General features: G+C 38.9%; 2 protein-coding genes across 3 annotated transcripts; both read right to left on the reverse strand.

Annotated features, from left to right (window-relative positions):
• Positions 1-2,720: 2,720 nt before the first annotated feature.
• On the reverse strand, positions 2,721-9,177 carry map2k2b (mitogen-activated protein kinase kinase 2b). Its single transcript, XM_084912925.1, has 11 exons — positions 8,284-9,177; positions 7,996-8,206; positions 7,728-7,874; positions 7,004-7,081; positions 6,640-6,691; positions 5,033-5,157; positions 4,553-4,766; positions 4,244-4,296; positions 4,074-4,135; positions 3,882-3,927; positions 2,721-3,684 (listed from the first exon to the last, which is right to left on the reverse strand). The coding sequence occupies exons 1-11, from the start codon at positions 8,370-8,372 to the stop codon at positions 3,574-3,576; spliced, it is 1,188 nt and encodes a 395-aa protein (XP_084769051.1). The 5' UTR covers positions 8,373-9,177; the 3' UTR covers positions 2,721-3,573.
• Positions 9,178-10,665: 1,488 nt separating this feature from the next.
• Positions 10,666-18,571, reverse strand: LOC146367487 (organic cation/carnitine transporter 2-like). 2 transcript variants are annotated; one of them, XM_084913384.1, is made up of 10 exons: positions 18,009-18,571; positions 17,709-17,812; positions 16,603-16,757; positions 15,656-15,827; positions 13,425-13,566; positions 13,152-13,243; positions 12,811-13,025; positions 12,529-12,711; positions 11,372-11,507; positions 10,666-11,062 (listed from the first exon to the last, which is right to left on the reverse strand). In XM_084913384.1, the coding sequence occupies exons 1-10, from the start codon at positions 18,384-18,386 to the stop codon at positions 10,990-10,992; spliced, it is 1,650 nt and encodes a 549-aa protein (XP_084769510.1). In that variant the 5' UTR covers positions 18,387-18,571; the 3' UTR covers positions 10,666-10,989. The 2 variants fall into 2 exon arrangements, with proteins under 2 accessions (XP_084769510.1, XP_084769509.1); XM_084913383.1 differs by having other exon boundaries at positions 13,152-13,246.
• Positions 18,572-19,668: the final 1,097 nt, after the last annotated feature.

Here is a 19,668-nt window from a genome sequence, read left to right on the forward strand (position 1 = left end):
CACACACACACACACACACACACACACAATGCCCTGCACGCATGCAACTCAAGCACACACCTGTATGTGATTATCCATGGGACTGGTTATGTTGCTGTCTTTTAAATACACAGTCAAGGCAACATGAGGTTTTCAGTAGACCTAATATTTCTTTTCAGTGTTGCAAAAAAAACCCCAAAAATTACAACCAAATTGTTTACTTGCCCAAAGGAAATGACCATCCACGCACAGAACTGCTTTGTTAAAGACACATGCACTTAGATGGGTAAATGCAGAAAGGGCATAAACCCAGTTCTAGCTTTTTTTGTAGCATGAGCGCTCAGTCAGTGTGAGCACATCAACCTCATTGTGACAAAACCAGTTTCATGTCACAGATTCAGTGCAAAGCTCCTACAATACACCTGGGGAAAGTTGGTGCACGTATTCGCATGGAAGTGATCGTATCGCTGCTCTGTGCCAAACATCAAACGTTCTTTGGTCTGTTGCCTTTTATAAGTAGGACAAAGGGAATTGAGGAAATGCGACGTTAAAGTTGTACGGTATGGTGCAAGAAAGAAAAAAAGGGCTATATTTAGAGTGGAACTCCATTTTCCTAACCCCAAAGTGTATACCCTCCTCACCACCTACTCTTTCCTGGGCCCTTTCTTCTTCTAGTCACAGGCTCTAAGGCTTTGTAAATGGGTTACCCCCATGCAGCCACCCACGCATCAGGTACAGTATCAAAACCTGGGGCATCCTGTTATGACTTCTGGTTTCCTGTTTCCTGTAAAAAATACAGCCCCCCCCCCCCCCCCCCCTCTCCTAACACACACACAAACACAGTCTTTCATGCAGCAAACAGAGCAAAACTCTGATCAGCTGCTAACACACCATTTCAAATAGATTAGCTTGAGCTCTTGTACTTGTAATCCTGTTTCAAGAATTTGGGAAAGTATTTAGTAAAACACACACACAAAAAAAACCAAAAACCGAACATCACACTGCTGATTAGATTCACTGACAGAAGATTCATCCAGATTTTTAGTGGGATTTTTTTGTGTGACACAGCATCATAGCTGTAGCCGACTGAAATATATAAAGTGGTAGCATTTTGATGAAGTCATTACACATTTTGAGCAGCTGTCTTACACTATTATTCTCTTCTAATTTGTTTTTATTTCACATATACGTCCTCTCATTTCACATGCCACAGAGAGGAAGACGTACAAGTGTCAGGGGACCACTGAAACAGCAATAACAGCAGTGTGTGTGTGTGTGCTCGTGTGTGAACTGCAGGTCCCCATTTGCCAAAATAACACTGTTTGTGACACACACCATGCTGGCAGTGCACATCCCCCACCAAGATACCTGAGCATCTCTCAACAGGGGTCAGCCCCATCACTCTTAATGAGCAGAAATCATTCTACCTTCCTGCGGTGGCTCAAGCCTGCCATGCTGACAGCTCACCGACGGCGTGAATGGTTAATTGTCGTTGGCACACGCTCCCCTCCCCATTTTTCTGAGATGTTTGCTCGTGCTGAAACTGATTTTTAGCGCCAGCGTTTCTAGTGAGAGGTATCTTTCATGTTTTCAACTGCGACGGCCTTTTTAGTATCTGACGCAAGCTAAAAAAAAAAACTGCAATGTTTGGTAAAAGCCTTCATGCTGCACTCGTTTCCTTATTTTTGTAAGAAAGAGAGAGGAGCACAATGTCATCCTGTTCTTTTTCCTAATTTTTAGCTCATCATCCCCTCCCCCTTTCTTGCAGATTGGAATTCATTAGCAATCAAAGAGCCACTGACAAACGCCCAATCTTAATTACCCTGTCATTTGCATATTTGCATATTAATGACTGCAGACTTTGCTGTTTTTATGCTGCATTAGTCCCCCTCCCGTCAACACTTAGCCACCCCGCATACTGCAACACTGTATCGTTCTCACACCTCAGTGTCTTACATTTTAATCCTGCAAGTTGATACCCATTTAAGAGAAGGCGCTTAATCAACACTAGATAGGTTTTCATTGTCCGTGCAAAATAAGAGGGAAGGAAGGGGGGATTTTTTTTTCTTCACCTGGTAGTGGTTCAGGTCAATATCAAGCTTAAGCTTTATTCAATTATGCAAACGTTAACTTGGTAGCAGAAGTGCCCTCACAATGCATCTCTCAGCCCAGATATATTTAGATATGAAGACTACTATATCTTATACTTTATTTTTTAGTATTTGTTCAGGAGGTCCTCAGTACTATGCACCCAATATGCTTCCCCCTTCTGGTAAAACAAGTGTAAGACAGATGTGATATTTCAGTTAATGAAGCCATCATGCTTGGAAGTCACAGTGCATACCATTTATTCATCTCCAAAGCATTGTGATTTATCAAGTTTCTGAAGAATTTGCCCCAATCTATGTTTTTAAACTGGTGGTGACAGGACACAAAGTCAAAATGCCCTAACGCAGGATGCACATGGCCAATCCACATCCTGTTGTTTACATTAGAGGGTATACAAAAAAATCATAATTTGTTTAAGCTGACAATGCCCATTGAGCCATGATGGAGTTCATTCAAGGGATAAAAGCAGCCTTCTTAAAAGCAGAATCTGCCCAGGGCTGAATTTCTAGGATTTGCAAAGGAAGTCTTTTACTAAACATACAAAACCTGCAGAAGGAAAATGCAGAGATGTTTAACTTTAAAAACAAAACAAAACATAACCATATAACAGAGAGGCAACAGAGAACAGACTATTTTTAACGTTTGTAAAAACACTTTTTTATTATTTTTGGCTTTGACATGAGGGTCATGCTGTAAAGCATGAAACATTGTGCTTCACCTCAACACATCTCAAAATTTGTAGAAATCTGCCATGTTAAGAAAAGCAAGAAACTTCAGAAACATCTCAGATGTGCGCAACCTGTTCAGTAAAATAAGCTAATCCTTACATTTCTCAGTGTATTTGCATAACAGACATATAAAGAAACTCATAAGTATATTTTTCTGTAGACACACAAAGCCTAGCCATGATTGTAATAACTGGGATTGACATACTTGTACTGTAATGCTGTTTTCAAACATGCACTGCAGCCCTTAATTGGACATTACCCAGCGGAGCCGCATGTAAGGGGGACCATACAGAGTAACTGGGTGAGTATCCACACTGGATTCTTTCAACATTTTCCAGTGCATGTGTGAAAACAGCGTAAGCCTCAGAGCACTTCAGAAAATTTCAGACAAGAAAGCTGGAAAACTGCATTGGATTTAGGGGGGCTGGGGATGAAATTACAAATATTGGTTATTTCTTTTGTTCTGTTTTATGAACCTTTCCAAGTAAGTCTTTTACAATTCTATACAGTATGTGTACGATCTAATACTCTATGCTGTCAACACTTCCAACAATCATTTGTGTGTGTTGTTTAAGTGTCTATCCTGGGATGTGAATTATGTGATAAAATATCATAGAGCTGATTTGAAGATGAAGCTTTTACGGATCCACCTGAGGGAGGATGTGTCACACAAGGTGTATACAGTATATCTGAATGTACAGTTTTAGGCAGCAGTGTCTTCATGTTTTTACATAATGTCTGAGTGAATATACGTAGCTCAGTCTGCAGTGCGTGTGGGAGTGCTGGGTTGGTTCATTCCCATTGTTTTACAAAGCCACCCAGCGAAATCCACCTCCTCTGCTTCAGACCGCTTGATAAATGTGTGGTTCTGAAAAAGCACAAATATTAACAACACACTAACTCAGCTGACTAAATATATAGTTGCTATCAAGTTAAACAGCACTGCCGGTTTAGTTGAGAAGTTTTTTACTATAAAAATGACAGTGATTTAGGCCTGTCACATATTTTACTTTGTGATAATCTGTTTAAAAAAAATAGGGAACTTAAAGTCAAACTGACACTTACCATTAACATTTTTAAGTCAGCCCTGTCTGCTGGATTTTTGATGAGACTGGACACAAAGAAGATCAAGATCATCCATCAAGTTAGTAAACATGTAATCCAATGTTATGTCACTATTACTTGTCATGCTACTTGACGCTTAACATGTGTAAGTGAGGAAAGGTGAGCAATATGTTGAGTTTTAAAATGTCCTACCACTTGGTCACAAAATCCTGAAAATCAGGGGTGAATACTCCATGGGGTAGTTTAGGCGGTGGCTGAAAGTTAAAAGAAAATGTTGTAGGATAAACAGCAGAAAGCGACTCCTTCGTGATTTTACGTGGTTGACAATAAATGCTGCTTTGGATAACTTCTTGTAATCTTACCTCATTGACAATGTAGTCTAGTAGTTCAAAGATAGCCATTACCGGACCGTGGCCTGGGGAAGTCAGTTTAACAAAACAAGTGAGAACTCAATCAGAAAAAAACCTTCAATTAAAAACATGGCAAACATTCCTTTGGGGCATCGAGCAATCACGGAGCAGACAGGTTCATAAATCAGAGTGTCTAATTCACTGATATCAGCAAGTTACGTGATTTCTCATGTGGAAACTTGGAGCAGTCTGCATGCAAGGTTTGCCTACTGCACTTTCAGCCAGCCATCTGAAACACACACAGATGATTGTGTAGCTTACCACTAACAGGTCTACCCGGAGGTCTGGGTCTAGGGGATGTGCTGTGGGTCTGTCCCTGTGTATCATCCAAGATTGGTCGTCCAAATATGGCCTCCAGCTCCTTAGCATCTGGAGGGGGGATGGGAAAGCGTCCAACTGACAGCTCTACAAGGGACAAGCCCATACTCCACACATCAGACTGCACAGAGTAATGAGTCCCTTGCAATCTCTCAGGCTAGACATCAAACATAAACAACACACAAAACAATCATCAGTTCTTTATTATAGTAATATGGAACTGTTGAACACTGATCAAACAGCTGAAGCATTAATCTCAAGATAAATATGTATCAGTGGATAAATCTCTTCATCAAAATTAGCAGAAAAGAATCCTGTTATTGAAGTTACTGACCTAAAATGAGTTAAAAAGATTCTCACATTACATGAACATTGATGCGAAACAAACTTGTACACAGGTTTCATAAACAGACCCAAACATACCGACATGTAGGATCTTGTCCCAACAAAGGAATTGGCCATTGAGTCTATGAGCTGCCCGCTCACACCAAAGTCACACAGCTTGATCTCCCCGCGTGAGTTTACCAGGATGTTTGAGGGTTTCACATCTGAGAATAAAAAGGACATTTTATTACTTATAAAATTACATGAAAATGTTATCCAACTGAATCTCTATACTATGGATGTCAAACAGCCTGAGGCCCAGAATCAGCCCACCAAAGGATCCACTAAGATCCTCTGGATTAGAGCAGGGCGATATGACCGAAAATATTTATCATGATATACATTTGAAAATTTGCGATAACGATATAACTCACAATATATTTGACACTAGACAAAATATTTTACAACTTCACAACTTTATTAGTGCATGAAAAGCCCATCAATGTATTTTCACTTAAACAAGCAGCTGTTTTTTATGTGCATTAAAGTTATATAAAAATTTAACAGTGTAAATGCAAATTCCTTGCTGACAGTTTAACCAAAAGGCATTTCCAGTGGAAATTGGCCGACATATCTCAGCATAACCATGTATAATATCCACAAAACTTAAAAAGAGGTTATACACACATAATATTATGTTGAAGCACAGTACGTATCACTCCGCGAGGCTCCTGCCTACGATAGCCGTAATGCTCCAACAATCCATCAAGCGGTGCGGGTTCGTAGCTTAGCAAAGTCGTACTAAAACATTTGATAGATTTTCAAGCGCCGTGTACCACAGAAAATCGTTTCGAGGTCAGTAAAAACAACCAGAATTCATACATAAGGCACACAGGATTATAAAGGGCACTGTCGATTTTCAGAAAAATCAAAGAATTGATTTTAAGTGTGCCGTATTTTCAAAAAAACATGGTAATAACGACGGCCCGCTAGCATGCTCTACCAAAAATAGTGTTTTGTTCTGTATCTGACGGACGAAAGCTAAACCAGTTCCACCACTGAAATTGCAGCATTTATACAAACCAATTCTGGTTCATCCGTTTCATTCAACAATTGGCTTTCGCCCTTCTCATTCTCCGTCGCCGCCATGTGCGTATGAAAACAAAGGCACTGCACATGCGCGTTTTACCCATATTCTATCGCGATATTTCATTTTCTTATAGTTGCCCAACATTATACCGGTAATACCGTGAATGGTATGATATGGCCCAGCCCTTCTCTGGATGGCTTTGCAAAGTGTCAAAGTTGTAGTAAAATCATAAATATCCTCATTTTTTTCAACAAGCCACACTGCTTTTCTGGGAAAAGTGATGAAAGTTTTAATACCCAAATGAATCTGTATGGAAAATATTACTAGCCCAACAACTTGTTTCAGTCAAAAAGAGTAAAACACTATAGTTTAGTTCCAAAAAATGTATATAGCAAGTTTAATTCAGTTTAATAATGAACGGGGTCTAGAAGGAGTTGGGAACAAACATACACGCACACAACGATCGTTATAGTAAGATGTTATTATGCAGTTCTTTTACTGATCTGGCCCACTTGAGATCAAACTAGGCTGTAAATAGAAACTGCTCCACATCATACTTGCAGATGAAACTCATTTATTCAAGATACAATCATAAACGTAATGAAAATGCTGATACCTCTATGCATGATTTGATGTTTTTCTCTTAGGTAGGCAAGGCCTCTCAAAACCTGTTTCAAAACAGAGAAAAATTAAGGAAGTCAATGACGCTAAATAGGCTTGATGCTACAGAAAACAATATGACAGAACTCATCCTGAACTAAGAGTGACAAGTGTTTAGATGCACTTGTGCAAAGCAAGTATGGTTATTTTGATCCTAATCTCAATACAAATCATAACATAACTATGACAGAACGTGATTGTTTGGTTGTTTGTTTGTTTTTAAACGCCTCAATTAATTAAATTAAAACACTACATTGTTTCATTAATGTCTACCACTTACTACCACATTAGAACATGAGAGCAAAAAATAATATACTTACAGCAATGCTGACTTTGCCCAGAATCTCTTCAGGAATCCGCTTTGCTTCTTTCATCACCTGGTCCAGAGAGCCACCATCCTACACCAGAGAGATTACAGCAACTTGTGATACGAGTGCTAAAATAACAGAAGGCAGCCTGAAGACTGAGTATTCAGAAAGTAAATGAAAATGCCAACAGATTGATTCTTAAAAACAGTTACGCAAAAGTCATAACAGACCTGCGTCTGTAAGGGGCTGATGATGAAAATGAGGTGGAATTCAATTGAAGATTGAACTGAGATGTACATTGAGAGTGGCAAGAAGTGGCAGGATTAGGAACAAGTATATCAGATGGAGAGTGTATATCTTGGGACAAGGAAGAAGGCACTGTCAGGGGCAAAGAATAACTCAAGGCGACTAATGTAGCCAGTGACTGGCTAGATTATTCTATCCTTTTTGTGTATACTGTAAAGAATTAACACAGTTTGTGTATCTCATTAACCCACTTCCAACAAATTACTGCTGCATATGCATACACGCATGTACACACACACCAGGTTAACTCAATTACAAAGACATTGGGCAAAATGGATAGGGATTTTAGACAACATCATTTGATTGTTTGGGTAAAAAACACTTTTTAATCCAGTTGTCCTCTCTATAAGTCTTCAGCAACAGATAAGAGAAAAGATGATATCTTTGTTGGGATCAAAACACTACTGGAATACAATTTTTTAACTCTTACCATGTGTTCCATGCAGATGCTGATTTCTCCATCGCTGTAAAAAGCTCCATAGAAACCCACAATGTAGGGAGAATTACACTCGTGTAGTACCTGAAGCTCTCTGATAATCTGGTTTCTTATTGCAGGTTTTATTTCTAAATGTATGAGCTAAACACAGAAGAAAGGTGTTATATTAAATGGGTATCAAAGGGTGAACACTAAGACCAGAAAGATCAACTCAAGTATAAAAGACCCAGCAGCTTTTTGTTTTATAATTGCAAAAGCTCACTTTTCTGGCCATGATTATGCCTGAAGGTTTGTGGCACTCCTTGTTGACCACTCCTCCGTTGCCTGCACCCAGCTCGCAGATACGATGGAAGTCATCATCTTTCAGCTCGCCAACCTTGGCCTTCTGGGTAAGGAAAGCTTCTAATCTTTTCTTTTGTTGTTCATCCAGGTCCAGCTCCTCCAGTATTTTCTTCAGCGCTTCTAAATTGGCCCTGATAAAATTAAGACACAGTTTAGAATAACATGTTTTCAAACAACTGCAAAATTTTAACTCAGCAGGTCAACTTACTCAGATGTAATCTCTGTATTCATGGAGGTGGATAATCCATCACTAGCAGGAGCAATGTTTAAGGGCACTGGTCTCTTTTTAGGAGCCATGTTTATTTGAGGGTAAAATATGAACTTGGACTGAGTGACACTTTCCTCTACAGCTACAGATGATAAGATCCTGTAATCTATATGATTTAGAAATTGCTGACAAGGTAAGGGGCCTGTGATTAGCACGTGCAACTTTGGGAGGTTAGATAATAGACAAACACTGTCTTATAGACTAGATGTTATCTACTTGACGTTTTCTGTTTAGCTGTTACCAGGTAGGACAGTTAACCTGGCTAAACTTACTTAATTTGTCTTCAAATCAACGCCGGCTTAACCTGTGACTCAGCTTAAATCTAATTTACTACAAGAGCGACACATCAAATTATGAATACAAATACGGTAATATAACACCAGTCTTAGCTAGCTAGGTTAGTGTTAGATGAGTAGACGTAGCACGACAACTAGCATAATGGTCACCGCACTTGCACCAAAATGTAAATGTCCAATTAATCGAGGATTAACTAGCTACAACGTAAAGGCAAAAAAAAGATTTTCAAAGCTAAAGCCATAACTATCAGCACATACACGTTAGCTAGCTATCTAACTTCATCTGCTAGCTGTTGCGTGACAGCCGCACATTTCACGCGAGTCGAAAGCAAGCGGATGTTTGTTCACTTTTCTTCCGGTGACTTCCCCCTTTGTTTAAGTTAGAAACATTAGCTTAACTGGCTGTTTTATCCCAATATCTTCTTTCAGCGGGGTAGGTGTGTTATTGCTGTAGACACCGGGGTCTAGTGTCTTCAGCAGGGATGATCACGATTCATCAAGACTGAGCCTTAAGTAGTCCAGAATAGCAATCTCGCGATATTTTAGACAGCTGCGCGAGCAGCAGTATGAACGCTGACATGTAGATACTTCCAACCAATGTTTCCAACAGATACCAAAGCATACGTAAACAGATGGCCGAATGAATTGAAACTCTTTAGTAAAAAAGGAAAAATAAAAATAATTAAACAAAACCCGTAAATTAGTCTCGTTATTTGATCATTTAAATTTAATTAGATTTTTAAAAAACGTATTTTATTTTATCGCTCTACTTGTGTATTTAGATTACATTTTTTAAAACGTGCAACCTTTTGTACAAAGGACTTTAGCGAATACATGCTGTGAGAGCCTTTTGTTTTGTAAAATGGGAAATAACAAAGTTGTAAAAAATATTGTAAAATAATAAAAAAAAAAAGATTTAAAGTTCTTTCTATTTGTTAACCTGCCTTCAAAGACATATGGATCTATCTTTGAAGGCAGTAATAACACTTATTTCTTTAGAACACTATCCGGAATGCAGGCTTTTCAAATATTTATTTATATAAATAAATAATCGTGAAGCTGATGGTACTGCTTGAAAGTCTTTCGGATCTATAGCCTTGCCAAGCTGCCTGTTTTGATTGGCTAACAATTCATCCATGGATCACCTGAAGCACAAAACGGAGGCCTGAGACTTTCTATTGTGTCTGCGCTTCTTTCTCGGATTACCAATGTACATTACCGTGCGAAGGTCTCAAGCCAGCCTTCATTTCTTTATTTCATCCTTCCACACTGCCAGACTTTCTTGTATTTATTTATTTTTTTATTATTTTTTAAGTTATCATGGGCAATAATTCTCCAGACTTTCGAAAGACCCTCTTTTTTTTCTTTGGACATTGGTTGATTTTTCACTCAGGTTTGGCCAAGTAGTTGTACCTGACCATTTTCAGAAGACTATGTATCTGTTTTATGGTATTAAGCCATTTAACACTGACCTATGAATTATGGAAGCAAAAAAAAAGCACTTTGAAACCAGTGTAGTGTCTACACATTGTAAGAGCTATTAGCTCAAACACAGCATGTCAGCATGGTGTGCAGTGTGTTCTTCAGAGAAAAACAATTGAAGAAACAAATGAACACAATCTGAAAATCATGTCTTTAGTGGAACACTGGAAGTGATGGATTTGCCTCATCAGAATCTGGACCACAACACTGGGAACAGAACAAAATACAGCCAACAAACCAAAAAGAAGAGCTTGAATCTTGTTCAAGAACCCTGGAGAACTATTCCTAAGAAAGCTTAAAAGAGTTCAGGACATACTGAAAAATAAGGGTGGTACCACTTTCAGGCTCTTTAGAATTGTGCAAACTATTTTTGTATTCCGAATGTATTTTTTACACGTTTCAATAAATCTGATTTTCCTAGCACAATATAATGAAATGAGGGGTGTTTTTCTAAATCAGCAAAAACTGGACAGACATGAAGACTTATCAAATTAGGCAAATCTATTTCAAAACCATCTACACAATTAATTTTTTGTCTACGTCATTGTGAGATGCAGTTTATTTTAATAAATGTTGTAAATACAAGAGTGCATAAAAATACATTCTGAAAAACAAACAGACGAACAATCATGTAGGCCAAAAACAAAAGCACCATTTAAGACTCTGGATGGAGAAAGTGTAAACCCAGGAATTTAAGTATATCACTAATTCTGCATGACAAGAACAAAGAAGCTCAGTTAACTTTCTTCAGATTAACCTCTCACAGACCTACAGACACATCTTAAAGCTAACGATACATGTAGTTCATCTTCAAATGCAGGTGGTCCTTCCACACTTGCTGTGTGATTTCCTTTCAGTAGATGGCACTCTAGTTCACTTCTTTGAAGCCTTCAGTTGCATCAGGTCGGGTTGAAAGAGCTTCCTTTGAACAGCAGGAGAAGCTTAAAGATATAAAGAGAAATGAAGGCAGAATGAACAGATAAATAAGAATGGCTAAAATACACACACACAAAAAAATGCTGTGATTCAGTTGGCTCTGAAGAATTTTTGCTCCTTTTAATTAAAATGTTTCTGATGTGAGCCAGTGCGTTTATATATACTGCATAATACAAATACATTAGTAACAGACTTATTATCAAAAGCCGGATCCTTTAATTTCAGGTCATGGTTATAGTGTACTCCCATCCACAAACATTACTCCATTAAAAAAAAAGGGAAATCTGAACTCGGTACGTCCATCAACAACATACCGTCTGATATGTTTGGTCTGGATGAGAAGGTCAGGGAGTTTGCTGTTTCTGGTGTCTGGCAACAACATGCTAACAGCAGCAGCCATAATACTGGCTGTGCCAAAAATGATGTAGGGAAGGATCTTGCTGTATAGACCTGCAAGAAAAATAAAAGGCATTTAAAATGGAACGATGAGAGATCTTTTCACTGTTAAAAGAATTTCCACATCATGAAGATGTGCACAATACACAAGCATTAAGAATTATATTACAACATTTACAAATACATTTAAAACCAGATCAATAAAGCAATATACTGGCAACAAAAAAACAAAACGGAAAAAGGGAAAAATGGTGTTAGCACATTCTCTTGTACACAATAATGGAAGGAGGTCAGGTTACCAAGATGTATTTCAGAATTAAAAAGATATACAGAGTCCAGAGAAGATGAGAAAACCATTGGGGAAATGAATATACAAAAATGTAACCAACTAACAATAATTTCAAGAGAGGTGGAAAACAGACTTCCTTAATCAAACCACTTAAATCACACATGACAACTCTAGGTCACAGTAGAAATGAGGTTGAGGCCTCTGATAATAACTGCATGTATAGTGTTATTTATTAAACCGTCAGTCCTAAAGTGGACTTTGTCATTTGAAAGTGGTCTCTGTTGATTTTACACATTAAGGTCAATTCTGTTGTCACGGCTTCCTTCACTCAGGCTCATGAACTGCAAACCTATTACAGAAATCATGGTCAAACCAGAATGCAATGTTAGGCTGTCCAATCAAAGTCCATCCATCCAGTTTCTTCTGCTTATCTGTTTTAGGGTTGCTGGGAGACTTAATTATCATGGGGTGAGACAGACAACCATAGATGCTTCACATCTACAGTTAGCCTAACCCCACACGTGTCTATAGACTGTACGAAGGAGCCAGACTACCCACGCACGAGGAAAATGTACCGACTCCACACAGAAATGCCCTAACATGGATATAACTCTTCTCGCTGTGAGCCAGCAATGCTAACCACTGCCCCTCTTATCAAAGTGAAACACTAACTGAAATACTAAAATGCCAGATTAGCCCCGAACATGGATATTGTTGCTTCAGCTTTGATGCCCATGCACCTCCCCTAAGCTCTCTGACCGAAAAACAAAAAGAAAGCACACTTACCCATGTAAAGTAAATAAGGACATATGATAGCTCCTATTCGTGCAGCTGTGGCGCAGATCCCCAAGCCCATGTTCCTGACCACAGTGGGCATCAGCTCAGTGAAAAACAAGTAGATAAAGCAGTAAGCAGCAGATACACCAATCTTTCCTACCAAAGCCAACACCTGGACCATGATGGGCATGTCTGGAAAGAAAAAGGCAGTGATTAGAAAAAGTTTAAACAATGTGCTAATCTACTGAGTGTTCTAGTTAATTCCTGGCACTGCTGATATTGTACACATACCTTCAGGAACCAGCTTTATAACCAGAAGCATGATACCGCAGAACATCAGCGTGGTGAAGAGTAAAGTGGGCCGTGGAGCCCTATCAATCAGAAGCCAGGTGGATACATACACAACAATGTCAATGGCTGCAGAAATGAAGCAGTTGAGGTAGATGTTTCCATGCAGGTTGCTGCTATTGAGAGAGAGCCCATAGTAGACCATGGCCACAGAGATCCTGCAAAAAAAGCACAATCAAGACTCAGCAATACAAGTTTGTTTTACATTAGACAGCATAATTATTGGTACTACAACATGCAACACAATATCTGGCATTACTGTATGTTTCTGGAAAGCCCATTACCATATGAAAACACCTAAAATTGTTATGTTCCTTATGTTATGGGTGCGCATCAAGTCCATGTAAGTGTATGTCTGCTCTTCTTCATCTTTATCCTGCTGAATTAGACACAGAAAGAAACAGAACATTATAGAGCAAAGTCGTCTGTCCACATTGAATATATAATAATTTCAGATTGCATGGTGGAAAAGTATTGTGTGATTTCTACACTTTAAGTTATATTTTATACTGGAGCACAATGGCTTTCATAGCTCAAGGAAAAAAAAAAAATGGTACCATGAGCTCCAAGCAATCCCCAGCTCTGAATATGACCTCAGGGGCGGGGACTCTGTTCCACTGGGCAGCCTTACGTATGACAAGCTCAGCCTCCTCCACTCGACCTTTCTGCAAAAGCCAACGAGGCGACTCAGGAATCAAGCTGCACACACAAGAGCAGTGAAAAGCGTAAAGCAAAACATGCACCTCAAAACAAGATTTTTTCAGATTCAGTGAAAACACGTGTTATCTATCACAACTGTCACCCAAATGTCGTCCAGGCTGACTGACAACAGTGTTATCTTGTCTGAACTGATCGTGAGTGAACTTTGCTTTTGAGAAATTAGTTTCATGCGCTCGTAAAAAGGATAGTGAGGCTGGACTTTGTTTTATGTGTGTGCCATTTCTGGTTTCTAAAAGAAAACAAAAGACTTATTGCATCACTCAGCAAAACCCTCAGTGGATTTGACAGTATAACAGTTTTCAGTAACGCCAGTTCAGTAATGTACGGATTTGATGTACTGTGTGATACCAGATGTAACTAAATCTACATGTCAGAATATATATGAGGAACAATTCTGAGGTTCATTAATTAAGTTCATTAATCTGTTTTATTTCATTATTCCTGTTTATTGAGATCCTGTAGTGTGTTGGGTCCGTTGTTGTTTTCTCTCTCTCTGTCTGTGTGGTGGACACTCCTCCAGTATATATACACTCGTGTCAAAAATATATTTTTCACTTGTTTTCACTCTAAGCAGTCCTTTGGAAAACTAAGTACAATCTGTGATTCAGTAGCTTGTAGAACCACCTTTAGCAGCAATAACTTGAAGTAAAAGTTTTCTGCATGACTTTATGGGTCTCTCATATCGCTGTGAAGGAACTTTGACCCACTCTTTTTTACAATGTTGCTTCAGTTCATTGCAGTTTGTGGGCATTCGTTTATTTGCTCCTTTAAGGTTTTGCCACAGCATTTCAGTCAGGGTGAGATCTGGACTTTGACTGGGCCATTGCAACACCTTGATTCTTTTGTTTTTCAGCCATTCTGTCGCAGATTTGCTGCTGTGGCTTCAATCATTGTCCTGTTACATGACACAATTTGGATGAAGCTTTATCTGTCCGACAGCTGGCCTCACATCTGACTTAACAATGCTTTGGTATACAGAGGTGTTCATGGTCGGCCTAATGATTGCAAGGTGCCCAAATCCTGTGGCTGCAAAACAAACTCAAATCACCACCCTCCACCACCGTGCCTGACAGTTGGCATAACATGTTTGTGCTGATAGGTTATTTTCAAATTTCCCTAATTTGGCCTTGCCTGCCTAAAGGGCATTATTTCAGAAATCTTCTGGTTTGCTTTGATGCAACTTGCACTTGAACAGTTTTTTATGTTATATATTAACGCAAAGACAAATAAAACCAAAAAAAATAGATTCGTTTAGCTTGGCTGGTTAGATTGAAGGATAAATAAAAAATATTCTAATTCCTTACGCTGAGTGACAGAATATGCACATGTAATGTATCTGACTAAACAAAAACATTATCTTGCAGGCACTGACTAACTTCTGTTCTAACTCTGCATTCATCAAATGTTCCAGAGTTACTTTCATGGTCTACATCGAATTGAATCCAAATAGTACATGCACAAATTTTAATGTTGCCTGCTGTAACAAGTCTGTTGGTGTCCACTCGCTGATCAAATATTTCTATAATGTATGTGAATATGTTTTATACTTTTCATAACAACTGTATGAGAAGCAAAGTTGGTGTTATGAGACATCCACATGCAGCATCACATGGAAATTGAGTTTCACAGATCAAGTAACTGTGGACTCAGTTTTCCAGTTTTGTTTAACAGGAACCTAGCTCCTTATTGACAAGGCTGGGCATGTCGTGAACACCACAAATATAAACAGCAGTTATGTGAGTTAGCTATGTCATTGTATCAGCTCCAGCTACTCTGGTCATTTTCATCAGACCACAATATTATATATGTTTTATTAGAGTTAACCCAAGAGACTCTTATGTTTTTTTTTAGAAACAGCCAATAGCACTTACAATAATATCATGGTAAAATCTTTCCCCATTCAGATTTTTTACGTAACCTTAACTGAATGTTAAAACCCAAATACTGACATGTTTCTCTAAAATTGCATTGCTAATATCGGATTAATGCACTGAAATGCAGGGGTGCACAAAGTCCTAATAAAATTCTCTGTGCACTGGTTACATGAATCATCATCCATTAGATTTACCACCACGTTGGAATAAATAGGAAGCCTGGGAGGGCAGCAGCAACCAGCAGCATCCTCCAGCCACGTATGAAGTACGCAAAGACGGGCAATAAGGCATAGCCAAAGCCAAACCCAAGACTGTGTCCCAGCAGAATGTAGGTCACCCTGGCAGACTTACTCAGTATTTCAGAACCTGGACAAGACAAAGATGAAGGACTGGGCTTTAATGAAAGGAAACATGAGAGGATTGGTTTTCTGAGACAATGGCTTAAAGGAGTATTTTACTTTAGCCTAGAGCCTTGGAGATGAAAAGTAAGCTACAAAAAGCCAAAACGCCTTTCTTTCAAGGAGCACAGCCTTAGATCAAAAGGACGCTCCTTCAATGCTTGAGGCACTTTATCTGATTTCATGGAGATACCTCTGGAGCTGAAAAATACAGCTTTGTTCAGACAAACAGGAGTCGGCAATCATAGTCAGAAGAAATTAAATAATATAATAAATTATGGTTAGGATCACCACAGATGCTGATTAGACCTCTCGGGGTTAAAGAAACTTTTATGTAGACTTTAATTCTGCTCGTTCACATGAAAGCTTCTATTGGCTGACCTTTTATTTATAAAATGTCACCACAGCGGAAGGATCAACGTGTTTGGCACAATTTTTTTTTTACGCTGGATGATGTAACCCTACTAGAAACGTGTGTCTCCTCTGGTGCGTGTTAGGTAAATGTGATATGTTTAACAAAAAGACAAGAAATAGTGATTAATGCTTCTTTAAACTGCCTCAACACAATACAACCAGGTTTTTAAGACCCAAAATGAATTGGTACAGCACAACCTTTCAATGGGTTTTGAACCACTGCCACACTGAGGAACAGAAGCATGGCTCTGTGCTACACTTTGTTTCAGCCCTGGAGAATACATGCCGAGACTTCTTGAAGTGTGATAGGAGCAAATGGACTGTCTTACCGAGTACGAGTGATGCAATGAAACTGGAAATTTGGCCAAGTCCTCTTAGACAGTTGAGGATAGTGAACATGACCCAGCTGACGGAGGTGACCTGGATCAAGGCGGTGACTGTTTGTAGGATCATAGTGAAAAAAAATACTGGCTTTCTACCAAATCTGTAAGAAAGGTTATGCAGAAATAGGGAATACAGAGATGTAAAGATGTAATGTCATGAAAACATAACAGTATCATAGTGAGTTTGGGCTGGTTATCAGTTTTTCTTCTCTCAGATGGTATGGGTTTTAATTTTTTTCTGTCAGCACCACCATTAAAAATTGTTTGGTTTCAGCTCATCAAATAATAAATATGTAAATACTGTAAGTATATAAAAACACATTTTACCCCCCCCCAAATACCAATCACTAAAAGTGAAAGAGACAATCTTACTTGTAGCTTTGCCTGCTTGTTATGAACTAAGAAAAAGACTCCCTTCTACAACAGTAGTGCGTACACTACTAGATGTTGCTCTGTTGCCCACTACCTGGATATTTAGACTGAATATCTGCTTCCAGATCTTTGATCCGTTTACCAAACAACTTGCTGAGACAAGCGGATCATAGAATCCAAACTGGAAACAAACAAGCCTCAGATGACATGAAAACAGCTCTGCAGGCTTCAACCTCAAACCTGCAGAGTTCTAAATACACTCTTGATAGTTTTCAGCCAGGAAATACATACTCACACAAAAGAGCATGCACATTTAGTACACAGACCTAAATTTAGGAGCCTCTTTGAGCCACACTCCTGCATCTTTCAGACTGCAGTATTAAATATTTTTACATGACTTATCTGGACAACTCTGTTCTGAAAACAATTTAACCCTCCTCCTAAAACTTTAAAGCAACTAGTTTTATTTGTAGGTCACTTTAGCAATCATATATCAAAAGCTTTTTATGATTTTTTCAATTCACCAAGGTAAGAAAAAATATTTTTTAACCTTTCCTCGTGTATCAGAGACTGAAGAAAAAGACAAAGGCTACTTGTTAAAGCCACGATTTCTCTCAGCCTCCTTTTCTTAACTTTTTTCCAACAAAGGCTGATTACATATTTTTATATGACAGACTTACCGGTCTGATAGATGTCCACTAATAAAAGATCCAATAAGTGCCCCCACAAAGAAGAAAGAGGTGGAGAAAGGGACTTTCCATGCATTGTCGCACACAAGATCCCACTTCAGTTAAAAGGAGAGAATATGGTTATTCGGGTTACGTTCAGATACAAATAATAGAATAATGTGAGTTTATTTCGAATACATGAAGCGATTTTTACATGTTTTAGCTTAGTCGAGGTCTTTTAATGTCACAGTCATACGAAACAATTCGTGTACTACAGGCTGACTGTCAGTGATCATTTAGGCAGTACTGAACCTCAGAAACGATGGTGGCGGTGTATTTGTCAGTGCTGAAAACCCAGCCGTCCAAACACTGCTCTGTGTCATTGAAGCCGGCTGCTTTTTCTGTCCAGTTTTCATTGAGCTTGTATCGAGAGCAGCTTCCTGGTCCCATCCAGCTGCCCCGGTCATGGAAACCATTCTCCTGTTCCCACTCTGTGCCGTTGCGCGAGGAGCTGTTTGGGCTTCTGCAATAATGTTCGGGTGTATCCGAAACAAAAACCACAATTACACCCATGTATCCTGCGGGCATTGTACTTACACTGAGCAGAACCATAATGAGAATTTGAAAGAGCCCGTAGTCGCCCAGAAAAGACGTGATTTCGTCAAAGTCTCTGATTTTTCCATTTGACATGCTGGCAAAAAACCCTGGAGGAGCGTAAGCGAACTGTTTCTAGAGAGTTGCTTTAAGATACCTTATGCAACATGTCAAACCAGACACGCCGTGCATAGACGTGTTAGAAATTAAAAAGAAAGAAAGAAAGAAAAAGAAAAAAGAAAAGCAGACACCTGCAGACTGTAACTGTACTGTTCAGTCATCGAATTGCTTTTGAACCTTTCATCCCACAAAGCACACTTTTCCTTCCTGGTAAAACTGGAGGGGCAGGCTATAACGCTTGCACAAGCGTATTTGGCTTACGTAAGGATATCATTTGCCACTAGACTACTTCTTTCGCTTACACATACTGATAACTCCCTGCTCGCTGAATGCTCGATGATCAATCGGGATTTCGGGATTAGTTATATTGCGGACACATCTGCACAGCTGTCTTATAAACGAATCTGTTAGTTGTCAATGTTAATACCAAGCCTAGTTAGTCATAACAAGCGTTCACATCAACGTCGGAAAAAAATGTATGATTGCCAGGAACTTCTCTTCCCGCATGCTGCCGCAGGGTTGGAAACCATAAACACTGACTGTGAACGCAGAGAAACACTCTGTTCTCAGTTTTCCTGCTCCGCTCATCAAACACCAGCTCTCCAAATCTCAGTTCGTATAAATCCAGACTAAACACTCTTTTTTTGTTTTTGTTTGTCACTGCCTTTTATTTAATTACATAATTACTAATTTTTATAAACAGCGCCATAACTTTTATTAAAAAGATCAAATTATTTTATGTTAATTTAACTTTTTTTTAAATGTACATTTTATGTTATTGTTGTTGCTCATATGAGTATCTGTCGATCAAGCCAGATAACACACACAAGTTAGTTAAACTGCAGGAATGTCTTAAAGACATAAAGACCTAAAAATCTTAGAAATGCGGTTTCTAGACAGATGCCCATTCTGGATGGCATTATTCTGGCCTCCAGAAACACTGATAGCAATCTTGGAGTTATTTTTGACCAGGATATGTCCTTTAATGCACATATTGAACAAATAGGACTGCCATTTGCGCAATATCTGTAAAATTAGAAAAATCCTATCTCAGAGTGACGCTGAAAAACTAGTTCATGCATTTAATACCTCTAGGCTGGACTACTGTAATTCGTTATTATCAAGATGTCCTGAAAAGCCTTCAATTGATCTAAAATGCTGCAGCGAGAATACTGACAGGTACTAGAAAGAGAGAGCTTATTTCTTGTATATTAACTTCTCTTCATTGGCCCCTTCTGTGGAACCAGCTTCCGTTTGG

Source organism: Perissodus microlepis, chromosome 18 (assembly GCF_051167445.1).
Source record: "Perissodus microlepis isolate ML-2025 ecotype Zambia chromosome 18, ASM5116744v1, whole genome shotgun sequence".
NCBI classification, from domain to species: Eukaryota; Metazoa; Chordata; class Actinopteri; order Cichliformes; family Cichlidae; genus Perissodus; species Perissodus microlepis.